This window comes from Ictidomys tridecemlineatus, chromosome 8 (genome assembly GCF_052094955.1).
Source record: "Ictidomys tridecemlineatus isolate mIctTri1 chromosome 8, mIctTri1.hap1, whole genome shotgun sequence".
Lineage (NCBI taxonomy): Eukaryota > Metazoa > Chordata > Mammalia > Rodentia > Sciuridae > Ictidomys > Ictidomys tridecemlineatus.
Genome location: NC_135484.1, coordinates 105,279,639 through 105,293,053, shown reverse-complemented (window position 1 = coordinate 105,293,053; position 13,415 = coordinate 105,279,639). Strand labels below are relative to the sequence as shown.

Below are 13,415 nucleotides of genomic sequence, written 5' to 3'. Positions count from 1 at the left end.
AAATTATTATATATGATGCATATACAAAATATATAAATAATAAATTATTATTATATATTATGTCTACATGTATATATAAGATATTATCTAAAACCCCAAATCAGAAATTATGAATATGTTACATAAAACCTCAAGGTAGGGAAATAAAAGACATGAGACCTCCATGTGCAGTGGTCTTAATTCTTCATGTTTCCAAAGGTCAACAGATGTTGACCTTTGTATCAGCATTCTGTTTTAAAATGTGTTGATGGGTCAGCTAACATTCTTCCTTACCTAGCAAGAATATGCAGATAAACACTAGCACTGAGCCACTGCAATTTAGCTGAAGTAGATATTTCTGCAAATACAGCGTTTCTTTGTGGGCCTGGTTGTGGGGAGGACACACCTTCCCTCAGAACAGTTGTCATACTTAGTAGAACTTGCTAGGTTGCGGTCTGCAACTCTCAGAGCTGCTTAGGACTCTAACCTGCTTTCTTTAGCCCCTTCCAACTCCAGACCCTGAGACTGCTAAGCAAAGCTGTGAGTTGGTAGCTAGGCTTCAAAATCATGACATTAGTCTGGGAGAGTTAATGCCCTCAAAGTACTTAATTTTCTCCTGGGGAATCATGTGTTTATTGGTAGGAAATAAATGACTAAGCAATAATTATCAACCCCCTGAGATGATTCTAGCACAGGCAAGCAAATAGACCTAGAGGACAATGTGCACTTCAAAGCTTACTGTGAAATAAAGGAGGCAAACAGCATTTTCTTTGAATAATGGAGGCTACATCATGACATCACTTTTTACTCTGTTATTATGTTTCCCCTGAACATGATAGGGCTTCATTTCTGGATTTCATGGCAAATATTTCACACTTGAAAGTACTGAGTAATAGATTCAAATGCAGTCGAATGAAAATGCTCTGGGTACCCTTCACTTTCTCTGGCTAAAGAGGATACCATGAATAAATCTCCTTCTACATTTCTGGCCTTGACAAACCATTATATTTGTATTTCCACTCATAGCAAAAATGTCATCTCTGTGAAATATAATTGTAAACACCTTGAATAAAGTGAGTGATTCCACCTTTATTAAAACACAAATCAATACATCAATCAAAATGCATTTATTAAATATTTCCTGTAGAGAAGATGCTGTCCTAGGCATAGCAGAGTACAAAGTTGAGTGTAAGACATGATCCCTCTCCTCACTGCTCTTAGAAAACTATCACTTCATGCTTTTAGCATTAGATCCATTTATAATAAAGAATTATATTAAGAGAGCCTAAGAATTCCAATTGCTAGCTAAGAATCATATAAAAAGTAGAAAAATTTTAGAATCATTAAATTATTTAGTATCTAAGATTTTTAGTTTTTTTCAAAATAGAAATTTGTGTGCTGCCTTCAAAGTGAATTTTATGTGCTAAGATTTCCATTCGAATGACTTTGTTTCTATTTGAAGTTATAATACAGTTGCATAAGAAACTAAATTCCAACTCTTCAAAATGCTTTTTCTAATTATTTCAACATTTTCCACTGACCTTTCGTCTATTTTCATGAGGAAAGCGGGAAATGATGGGAAAAAGGAGGAACAGTGGAATGAAACTGACCTAGCTATCCTAAGTACATATATGAATAAACCACAGTGCATTTCAGCTTTATGTATATCTATAAGGCACTGATTTAAAATAAACTGATTACTAAATAGAAGAAACACCAGTCGAGTAGAGGAAAGGGAACAGGTGGAGGGAGAGTGGCAGGGAAAGAGGAGTACTGGGGACTGAACTGGAACAAATAATATTCCATATTTGTATGATTATATCAAAATTAACCCTAATATTGTGAATAACTATAATATACTCATAAAAATTTAAAGCAAAAAAACTTGCTATAGATCACATTCACAAGAAAATGATGTCAGATTCCTAGTTTTGAAGATATCAAACATGTACCATTGGATATTTTCTTGAACTAAATCCCCAAACAAAGTGAAGCAGGATGTTTCAGCAGAGCTCAGGTGGAGGTGCTGCCAGGTTAGTGTCAGGGATGCTGCCAGGAGTGGGGGGCATCTCTCTTCCAGAAGGTTCTGGCCCTCTTGAGCCCCCGCAGATGTCATATTCTTTGTTTATATTCTATTCGACATTGATCGTTTGGCTGGGGGACACCCACCAAATGGAGATAACTCTAAAAACAAAAACACAGAAGAAATAGAAAAGAGACATAAGCCAATGACTTAAAGTTTATTCAATTGCAATTTTCTCTAAAAGGACCTGAACTTCAGTTGTGAAGGTTGGGAACTGTTTGCATTGGAGTTTCTCCTCAAGCATCAACTTTAGCCTTCATTGAAGAAGCAGGAAAAGAAAACACCTTATTCTCTTAACAGTCTCTTCAAATTCACACACCCAAGTCCATGGGCCTGCTTGCTATCTTCCCTTTAATTTCCCTGGCTAAAAAGAGGATATCAATAAGGCTCCTTCTACGTTTCTGGCTCAAAAGCTATACCACCTCATTTACAATTGTTAGCTGAGAGCTCTGTGTGTGTTAAAGGTATTTAAAAAGCTTCCAGAGTTGGTATAAACCACGATTACAGTGTACTTACAACCATGATGTTCCAAAAAGACCCTTGTGGGTTCCAAATATTGTGATTTTTGCCCCCAGAGTCCTGAACAAAGTGTGAATATGTGTGGGGGTGAAGGGAGGTCAGCGTATTAAGAATACAAAAAAGATTTTTGGCACTTAGGGGATTAAAAATGAAAAGCAACCTCTTCTATAGACTTTGAGAGTTTAGGGAGTGGTAATGGGGAGCTGGGAAAGAGGAGGTAGGGCACAGAATGGGCTCCTTAGCAAGGCAATTCTCAGGAGAGTTGACAGAATGAGGAGCAGGGTTCCACAAGCTCACTGAAATTGCACCCACAATCTTGTATTAAGAAATATGTACTTTTCTAGAAGGGGTTCCATAAGTTTTGTGAAAATATTTTTAGAATCTGTGACCTCCTAAAAGGTAAAATGGAACAAAAACAGTCAAACCAGTAAAAATCCACTACAGTAGCAAGAGTGTTTGAAGTGGTTGTTTCACAAATGCTCAAAATGGAACAACCCCCACTTCCAGGACCAGGACCCTGCTGCCAATCACGGATTCTACTTCATAGTGTTTCCTCATTGTTTGGTTCATATTGGGAAGGAATTGAAACTAAGATGTTTAAAAAATTAAAACTGGGGAATCTACAGTTTGATTTTTGCTACTAGGGCAGGTGGACTCCTGTGGGGAAGCAGGTTTCCAAGTCCACTGACCTGCACCTGACCACAGAGTGTTCAGATACTCCTGATAGCTCACTTCCTCCTTCTAAAAGGTTGGTAGTTTGAAGGTCATATCCTGCATTTGTTGATCACCTGGTTTTACAATTTATTAAAGCAATTCCAATTATTGATCTTTCTCTTCCTAGAATAAAGATTGTGAAATGAATTGCTCTTTGAGATTATAAAAATCCACCTCGACTTGTACTTATTTCAAACTGAGATAACATTTGTTTAATAATGTTCTTAGTGTCATCAGAATATAAATAAGATGTACAAAAACTTGTCTAGGAAAGTGTAGCTAATGGAATTCTTATGTAGAAAGAAAGTACTAGGAGAAAATTTTGCCTAAGTAGATGATACAAATTATTGATCTCTCTGGTTTTGACAAATGTTATCTCAGTGAAGCATTCCTATTTCTTCTTGCTGGCAGAAAAATAGCTGGATATTGTCAGTCCTGGGAAAAAATTGTGAAATCTAACCTGGCTCTGATCTTCATTTTGAACAATACAGCAGGCAGCTGAGGACTTTGTGAGAGGTGGTTTAGAGTTGCCTTTCAGTGTAAATTTTGAGAGCTCTTTATCCCTAGTAGTTACTTGAACTTAAAATATAAGTGCAAAAGAAGTCTAAGGAAAATGCTGAAATGTGCATACTTGAAATATATTTTATGTCACTTATACACCCACATAATTTCTATTGAAATATCAAGAGTTTTAGTTATCCTTGGTATATTAGACTTATTATATGAAGAGTAAATGAAAGCACAAAATGTTATATGGCTAGCCATGAAATTGTGCTGCTTAATTTCTGTTTAAGCCCCTAACATTGGAAGTAGTAGAAACACTATTAGGTCCTGGCATTGATTAGACAGCACCTTTTATCCAGAGTTTTTAAAATGACTTCCAAACATTTGGAATTAAGTTGAACTTGCCTTTATTACTTATGAAGGAATCTTCAAAGTGTGGTACTCAGACCAGGAACAACAATAGCACCTGGAACCTATCAGAAATGCAAATAATAGATACCCCATCCCCAGAACTACTGATCAGGAGCTCAAGGGATAGGGCAGCAGTCTATTTTGTAAGCCCTTCAAGTGATTCTGAAGCTCCTGCCAATTTGGGAACCACAGGTCCCAAAGAAGAACAGGTGCACAGAGGAGTTAAATGACTGGAACCCTCAATGGTCAGAGATAGGTGTAAAGTCACAACCTTTTTATTTCTGCTCTTTAGTTTTATAGGGAGCTGACTTTTTTCCAAGCTATTGCTTTCCACATGGACCAAGGGCTATGACTTGCATCCAAAATAGATGGTTCACTTTTGTACCAAAGAAAACATTCCTTTCTAGGGAAACGGGGTCAAATTTAAGGCCATGTTTACTTAACCTAGGGAAAAGGGTAAAAGTTGGTAAATCCATTGAAGAGCCCCTAACATTGGAACTAGTAGAAACACTATTAAGTCCTGGCATTGATTAGATCTTGAATTAAAAAGACCCAGTGTGTTCTCAGTATGGTTCCACCTATGTTTAGATCAGGCCAAAGTGAGGGAATCAGTCGTTTCATCTCTAGAATTTAAAACCAAGGACCAGAGCTTATATTAAATCTGAAAGTTGTCATTATAGTCAAGATTCTAAATACATTTACCTGTTTTGGTAATGGGTCCAGAAGAGTACAGTCATATTTATAAAGTATTAAAATAATACATATTTCAATCTCTAACAGAGCAAACCACCTGAAAGAAAAATATAAAATTGTTATTTGGTTGTGAAAGACACATAAATACCTATTATCAGAGTATGGAGAAAGTATATATATATATGGGAGAGCAATTGTGCTTTTTATTTTTCACTAACAAAAGGGTAAACTAAGAACTTACTATTTTTTGCCACCACATACTCATTAGGGCAACTAGTGTGATGAAGTTATTTTAGATGTATATAAAAATGCTTTGCCAGTAGAAGCACTCAATAAATGAAAGCCCCAGGTCTCTCCCCTAAGTTTTCTGTGCTTTTTAATATTGTAGCCATTAGTTACATGAGGCTATTTAAATTTAAATACATTAAATTAAACAGAATGAAAAATTCAGTTTCTCAGTTGCACTGGCCATATTTTAAGTGCTTAATAGCCCTGTCTGGCTGCAGGCTACCATACTGGATATATTTAGAGCATTCCTGTGATCTGGGGGACAGAAAGCTCTATTAGAAAGTCCTGCCTGCATTTAGAAATCACTTCTCAAACATCCTACAAGCACTTCAAGGTCTCGAGAAACTCCAAATACACTTTTCCTTGTTTCAAGAGTCTCCAAGGTTTTGGATTACGCAATCCTGGTAGAAAGTATTTAAGCATACCCTACAATATGTTGCTGTTCACTTATTTTAAGTTATGTACATATACTACTGTATTAGTTTACTGTCTATAAGACACAAAAACAAATTCAAAAAACTAAGAAAAGTATGAATGGAACCTGTTACTTTTACTTGTATTTCATGGGTAGAGAAGCCCTTTTGGGATTAACAGCCCTTACTGGGTACACTTAGTCCACTGGGCCTAAAAACTGGAAGTCATCATAACCCTGTCCTCTCTGTCACCCTCTACATCTAAGTAGACATGTCCTTTTGTTGATCTAAACAATTCCATAGGCTTTCCCCTTAACCTCTCATCTCCAGTTCTTCCATTGCTCCCTCAGCGTGGTTCCTCATCCTGTATTTCCTGTATTGTTGAATCAGTTTAGCTTCCTATTGGTCTCTTTCTTTTCCTTCTACTCATCCTTCACTCTATCACTGGAATAAAGTTTCTAAAACACAAATCATCACTGTTTCCTCATTTAACACACACTTACACACACGCGCGCGCACGCACACACACACACACACACACACACACACATACACACTTTCAATGTTTCCTATTTCCAGCTAAACACCATAGAAGAACACAGCCAGTTCTTGATGATGCACCTGCTTACCTATCTCTGCAACCTTCTTTCCTGCAGAGCTGCCACTTGATGTCCATGCTCTTGTCACACTGTATTACCTGAATTCCCAGAACAGGATGCTCTCTGCTGTGAGCCTTTTTCTGTGTTAGGTTCAGTCTCCTCTAGAAGGATTCCCTGATCATCTACTTCTTCTCTGTTTACTCTCAGCCAAAGCTTCTACTGCACTAAACTGTGATTACTGAAGAGCCATCTCTCCTCTAGAGTAATTGCATTGTTGGGCCTTAACATAGTGTTAAGTAAATACATGAACAGATGATAGACAGTAGTGTCTTCCATAAAGAATACATCCTTTCCACCCTTCTCTGTGTTTCTATGTCACTTTACACATCCCTCAACTGATGTCCTTATCCAAAAATCTTACTGTTTCCTAATGTAGTTTATTTATTAGCATTTGTTTCCTCTTATATAGTTTCCATGAAAAGCAGAAACCATGTTTTATTCATCTATTCTTATTCATCTTTGAATCTTCAATATTTGTTAATGAAATGAATGAATTAATTAATACGAATGATCCGATATTCAAGTCAGATAATTAGATTGTTTCTCCAGTGATGTTCTTGAAACATCTTGGTGACATTTTATTTCAAATGAAATCTAGAGTACTGCAGGTGTTATTATAACCAACTTGGACAACATATCAAGTTTTCAGGAATATTTATGATGCAAATTTAATCCTCCTTACTTGCAAATGTTGAAGATAATTTATTCCATAACTGTATCAGTGTCTATGAAAAAAGACATGCTGACTCAGATCAAATTAGGCAGGGGCTCCCAGAAAAAGCAATCTTGCTAATTTGTGTGCAGGCACAAAATGTTTCACACCTAAGTTTTTGTCAAACTTCTAACAAGTTAGAGCTTCTACTCCTATTCATGATAGAGTGACAGAAGTCAGTGTTGCCTTCTATTTTACTTAACTCAAAAACTAGGCAAAATTCATGATAAAGATCCCTAAGAGAATAGAAAGAAATGAGGTGCCCCTTTGGCTGCCCCTGTTTGCAGCTTATGGTAGTTTCCAGGCCACAGGATGAGCATGGGAAAACCCATGCAGGCTTGAGGGTATTGTTAAATTACCAGAGACAGAGATCAAGATTCAGGTAATCTAAAGAGATTAAATTTGTAGGGAAGAATGTAGAGGAGGGAGTTTCATAGAGAGAGAATAAGAACACTTTGGACGTTTGGACAGAGGTCTCCTTGAGTATTTGGCACAGTACTGATCTCAGCATGTGTTGCAATCTGCATTTGGGGTAAATATTTGGAGTTCATAACCCACTTGAATCTAATGTATGAAATATGATATGTCAAGAGCTGTGTAATGTTGTGAACAACGAATAAAAAAAAAAGAAGAAACTACTGAGGCAGGAGATGAATGGCGAAAATACAGTCAAAGTTCAATAAGCAAAATAAGGTCTAGAGCTTATACAAAGCATGGATTTTTTTCCCCCAACAGACAGAAGAGAGATATTGCAGCCCACAGACCACTGGGTGGAATCCTAAAAGGGTATTTCCTTAGTTAGTAATGGGATTATATTATCCTATGTTAAATGCCACTCTGGATATAACTTAAAGCTTAAAATTAAGCTTTGAAAACTTGTTTTTCTAAGCAACTACATGCCATAATAAAGTCTAAAACTAAACTAAAATAAAACCCAGCATTCATGAAAATTAAACTTCCTATATTATATCTATTTAAAAAACCCCAGGGTTTCTAGAAGTAAACCCACATATCTATAGCCAGCTGATCTTTAGCAAAGATGCTATAAACATGTACTGAAGAAAGGACAGTCTTTTCAATAACTAGCACTAGAAAAAATGGATATTCACATGTAGAAGACTCAAACCAGACTCCTATAGCTCACCATATATAAATATCAACTCAAAATTGTTTGAGAATATAAATATAAGAAAGGAAACTACTAGAAGAGAACATAGGAAAATGCTTCTGGAAATTTGAGTGGGCAAGAAGTTTTGTTGTTTTAAATTTTTTAAATCGTAGATGTACGCATACATTATTTTATTATTTTTATGTGGTGCTAAAAATGAAATCTAGGCCTCGAACTTGCTAGGCAAGTGTTCTACCACTGAGCCACAACCCCAGCCCCTATTGTTTGTTTTTATAAGACCTTAAAACATAGGAAGCTAGCCAAAAGAGATAAATGGATTTTATCAAATGAGAAAGCTTTAGCCCAACAGGGGAAACAATTATCAGAGGGAAGAGACAAAATACAGAACGGCAGAAAATATGGGAAAACACACATTGTACAAAGTCTCATAAACCAAAATAGACAAGGAACTCAAAGCAACAGAAAAAAAGAAAAAAAAGCCACAAATAATTTAATTCAAAAATAGGCAACAGATTAAAATTGACATTTTTTTCTAAGGAAGTGGCCAACAGGTATATGAAAAAGTATTCATCATCACTCATCATCACAGGAATGCAAATCAAAACACAATGCTCCAGTAAGGATGACTATTGTCAAAATGACAATAGGTGACAAGAGGTGCTGGTGAGGACATGAGAAAAAGGGAAACTTTGCATACCACACCATTGGTGGGAATGAAAAACCATTGTGAAAACAGTACAGAAGTTTCTTAAAAAATTAAAAATAGAACTACCATATGATCCAACAATGCCACTATTGACTGTATATCCAAAGGAAAAACATCAGTCTGTCAAAGACTCATTTGCACATGCAAGTTTATTGCAGCAGTATTCACAACAGCTAAGAAATGGAAACAACCAATGAAGTGATAAAGAGAAACTGTCCATCAACCGATGAAGTGATAAAGAGAAAGTGGTGGATAAACACACAGAATGCTAGGCAACCATATAAAAAGGATAAAATCATATCATTTCATACAATATGGATGGAACTTGAGGTCATTATGTGAAGTAAAACAGGCTCCTCATAGAAAGACATGTCTCATATGATCTCATTCAAACTAAAAAGTTTATCATATTGAAGTTGAGAGTACAATGATGGTTACCAGATGCTGTGGAGGGAAGGGAAGATGGAGAGAAGGGAAATGGTTGATTAATAGGTACTAGTTTTAGTGTTCTGTTGCATGGTAGGATGACTATAGATAATGATAATATACTGTATACTCTTTTTAAAAAAATTAGAAGAAAATATTTTGCATATATTTACCATAAATAAATGATAAGTGTTTGGGGAGGGTGTTTTATCCTGATTTCAACATTATACAATGTATATATGTATCGAAACATCACTCTATAAATATATATGTTTAATATATCAATTAACAAGAAAAAAAATGCCTAAGGGAAATTAGAACATATGACCTAAGCAAGAGAAAAAATCATTTAAAAAGAAACAATGAGACAGGTACAGTGGCGCATGTCTGTAATCCAGCAGCTCAGAAAGCTTGGGCAGGAGGATCAGAGGTTCAAACCCAGTCTCAGAAACTTAGTGAGGCCCTAAGCAACTCAGTAACACCCTGTCTCAAAAATAAAATATAAAAAAAACTGGGAATGTGGCTCAGTGGTTAATTGTCCCCGGTTCAATTCCTGGTACCACAAACAAACAAACAAACAATGCTCCCTAAATAAATAAATAAATAAAGTTTAATTTCAAAAAAGAAAAAAGAAACAATGATAAATATTGGAAGCATTTAAGTATACTCCATATATTCAAAAAGGAAGAAGAAAACACACAATGAGGAGAAAAATGGAAGATATAAAAAATCCAAATCAAACTTTAAGCAAAAAAAAAAAAATACAATATCTTAAAAGGAAAAATAAATGGGAAGGGAGTAACAGAAGATAAGATACTGCAAAATAAAATGGCATGGAACTTAACATAATAATGGAAAATATCTAAAATAAAGTACCTGGAATAAAAGGACTGTAAAAGAAGAAATGAAAAGGACATCAGTGACTTACAAAATAATATAAAGTGTCTAACATACATGTAATTAGAGATGATCAAAGGAAGGAAGGAATAATATTTCAAGAAATAATGGCTGAAATATTTTCAAACTTTTGAAAACTACAACTTACTGACCCAAGAAGCCTGGGAAACCCCAAGCAGAAGAAATGTAAAGAAAACAATGCTAAGGCAAATCATAATCACATTGCTGAAGACAAGAGAGAAAAAATTTTTTTAAAAGAACAGCTAGAGAAAAAGGCACAAAAAGCAACAATATTAGGGGTAGGGATATAGCTTAGTTGGTAGAGTGCTTGCCTTGAATGCACAAGGCCCTGGGTCTGAGCCCCAGCACAGCAAAAAAAAAAAAAAAATTAAAGTTGACATAGACTTTTCATTTGAAACTATGCAAACCAGAAGACAATGAATCAATAGGTTTAAAGTATTAATAGAAAAAAACAAACCATAAGTGTCTCAAGAAAAGGAACTACTGAAGTTCCTTATCACAATGAACTAAAGATAAGAATGAAGTTCTTTATCACTAATGAACTGTGAAAGAGGCCAGCAGCCTTGATAATTTTGTGATACTTAATTTTCTTGTTAAAGAGTTAGATTATACCATGTATTATTAGGAAAAAAGATTATTGTCTTTAGAAATGCATGAAGGAGACAGAGAGACAGAGGAGGGAGAGAGAGAGAAAGAGGTTGACATAACCACTCAATAGAGAATTTGGAGAATTAGCATTTGGACAGACTGTAAGGACATGGTGTGCCTGTGTCTGCTGTGGGCATTTGAGGAGCTCAATTTTCATGAACAACCATGGAGAGTCCTACTGAAAACCTCCAGTGTAATTCCACACTCAGACATTTTGAAATGTACTAATGGAGAAAGAGATGAATCCTGAAACAGAACCAACTTCTCAGGGTAAAGATGAAACCAAAAATATGATGGAGCTGCTCTGTGGCTATTTGCCAGAGAGACAAGAATAGTGTCATGTAAAGAAGCGCACAGACAGAACGGGAGACATTCTGTTAAGTGCTTCACTTAAATACTTTTCTCCTGGACTATAGGTAAAAAAAAAAAACATTTCATGGACAGAAATATTTTCCTACCTATACTTTCCTTTCCTTTTTATATTAACTTCAAAAATTCAATAAAATCTGTTGCACTTACATGATTTTGTATGATAGTGCAGTTTAGAACAAAGGGATAAAATAGCAGAAGCATGAACAGCTTATGCCCCTCTGATGGATACCACATGGGAACAGTAGCACCCATCTTTATTGAGGTGGTGACACACAGGACTGGAGTACAGCAAAGATCGCAGAGCACCCACATGTCAAGTTCTGATTAGACTACCAGGGCACAATGTTAATACCTGTCTTTTCTCCATGGTAACAGTGAATTGACAACTGGTTATTCACTGAGAGTTCTTACAAAGTAAGATCATTCATTCATTCCATATTATGCCTTTATGTGCTCTGTATGCTTCTAAGCACTAACATTATCCCAGGTAAACAAAAACAACACTCATATCTTCATAGAGCTTAAATTCCAGTTGAATATATATTAGAAATTATAAATAAGACAAGGGAAAAGTGAGTGATGGAGGTATGTGCTAAAACATTTCAGATTAGGAAGTCTTCTCTGATGAGGTGACATTTCTATAGGCACTGGAATCAATCAAGAGAATGAGGCATGTGAGTATCTTGGGTAGGGCATTCCCTGAAGAGGAATTACACCTTAGGACTCTGATCCTGAACTGAACATGCTAGAGACAGTGAACAGACTGCATGTATTGAAAAATTATATCTAAGTTTGAAAATGAGGTTTCTTTAAGCATTGTCACAAGAAGTATCATCACAAGTATCATTCAAAGGATTTGATAAAACTAGTTGTGATGGTGCACTCCTGTAATCCCAGAAACTCAGGAGGCTGAGGCAGGAAGGAGGATTGCAAGTTCAAGGCCAGTCTCTGCAATTTAGTAAGAGGCCCTTAGCAACTTAGCAAGACCCTTTCTCAAAATAAATAAAATAAAATAAAATAAAAAGGGCTGCAGATGTGGCTCAGTGGTTAAGCACCCCTGGGTTCAATCCCTGGAACCAAAACCTCAACAAAGCAAACACAGAATTTCAGTTAGGAGGAAAAAGTTGAAGAGATCTATTTTACCTCATGGTGACTACATTTAATAACAATATATTGTATATTTAAAAATTACTAAGAGAATAGACTTTAAGAGTTCTCACCCCAAAAATGTTTAAGTATGTGAGATAGTCCATTTGTCAGATACCTTTATTTCACAAAGTGTATTTATACCAAAGTAACATATTGTACACAATAAATGTATACCATTTTCTTGTCAATTAAAATTAATAAATTAAAATATAAAAGAATATATAGAGGAAGTAGAATAATAAAAAAGGAATGATAGAAAATTTTCCCCCCAAAGGAGATAATTAGGAATAATATTTACTCATTCATTAAGATACTTTCCCACTACAATCTGTGAGGCAGCATTTCCTTAATTAATTTTAGTCCCTATAATGTTCTTAAAAATGATAAAACTATCTTAACCTTAAAGATTAATCTATAACTCAGGCTTCTGATCAATCATGCTTGTGCATTCTGAATTAGTGAGGCTTTAATATTTTTTTTCTTTATTTTTAGTATTGCTTGTTTGGTTACATTGATGGAGTTACTTAAATAGTATTAACATGACCATTTGTATTATTTATAAATGTTTTGAGATTTCAATGAAAGGAAAAGATAAATTAATAATGTGGTAAAAATCTATATTAAAAATCTTATTTTCTCCAAATCCAGATATCTTGATATTTTGATAGAATTATCTCAATTATTCACTGAAGTTATTTTTGCTGGCAATGGCAAAAATTAAAATGCTTTGTGTTTTTAAGCCTTTTCTATGTTATTACATTTTGTTCAATGTCTAAAATACCAGAAACATTTAAGTGAACTTTAAAAAGCTCTTTAAATCAAAGAAAAGAGATTCATAAATCTGTATTTTTAAAGATCATTTTCAGAAATGAGCTGAACTATGTTCATGTTGGGAATGTTTTCTTAATACTCTTAATGCTAAAACAGTGAAAATAATGAGGCATGTTATTTATAATGGGTTTATTTTTTACATCTACAGGAACAATACTGCACACCTACAAATAAAACTCATTAAGATATAAACATGTTGAAAATTCCTCAAATAGTTAGTACTTGCGTATTTTCCCCGTTTGTAAATATTTGTTCACAGAA

At 35.1% G+C, this 13,415-nt stretch overlaps 1 protein-coding gene across 2 annotated transcripts in view; it reads right to left on the bottom strand.

Moving 5' to 3' along the window:
* Nucleotides 1–1,048: 1,048 nt before the first annotated feature.
* Nucleotides 1,049–13,415, bottom strand: part of Cyp39a1 (cytochrome P450 family 39 subfamily A member 1) — a 116,390-nt gene continuing 104,023 nt past the window's right edge. For both annotated transcript variants that reach the window (XM_021721848.3, XM_005318608.5), the window contains exons 11-12: nt 4,913–5,000; nt 1,049–2,163 (exon numbers count right to left, since the gene is read on the bottom strand). In XM_021721848.3, coding sequence (XP_021577523.1) covers nt 2,092–2,163; nt 4,913–5,000 — 160 coding nt within the window. In that variant the 3' untranslated portion in view covers nt 1,049–2,091. The remainder of the gene's footprint in view (nt 2,164–4,912; nt 5,001–13,415) is intronic.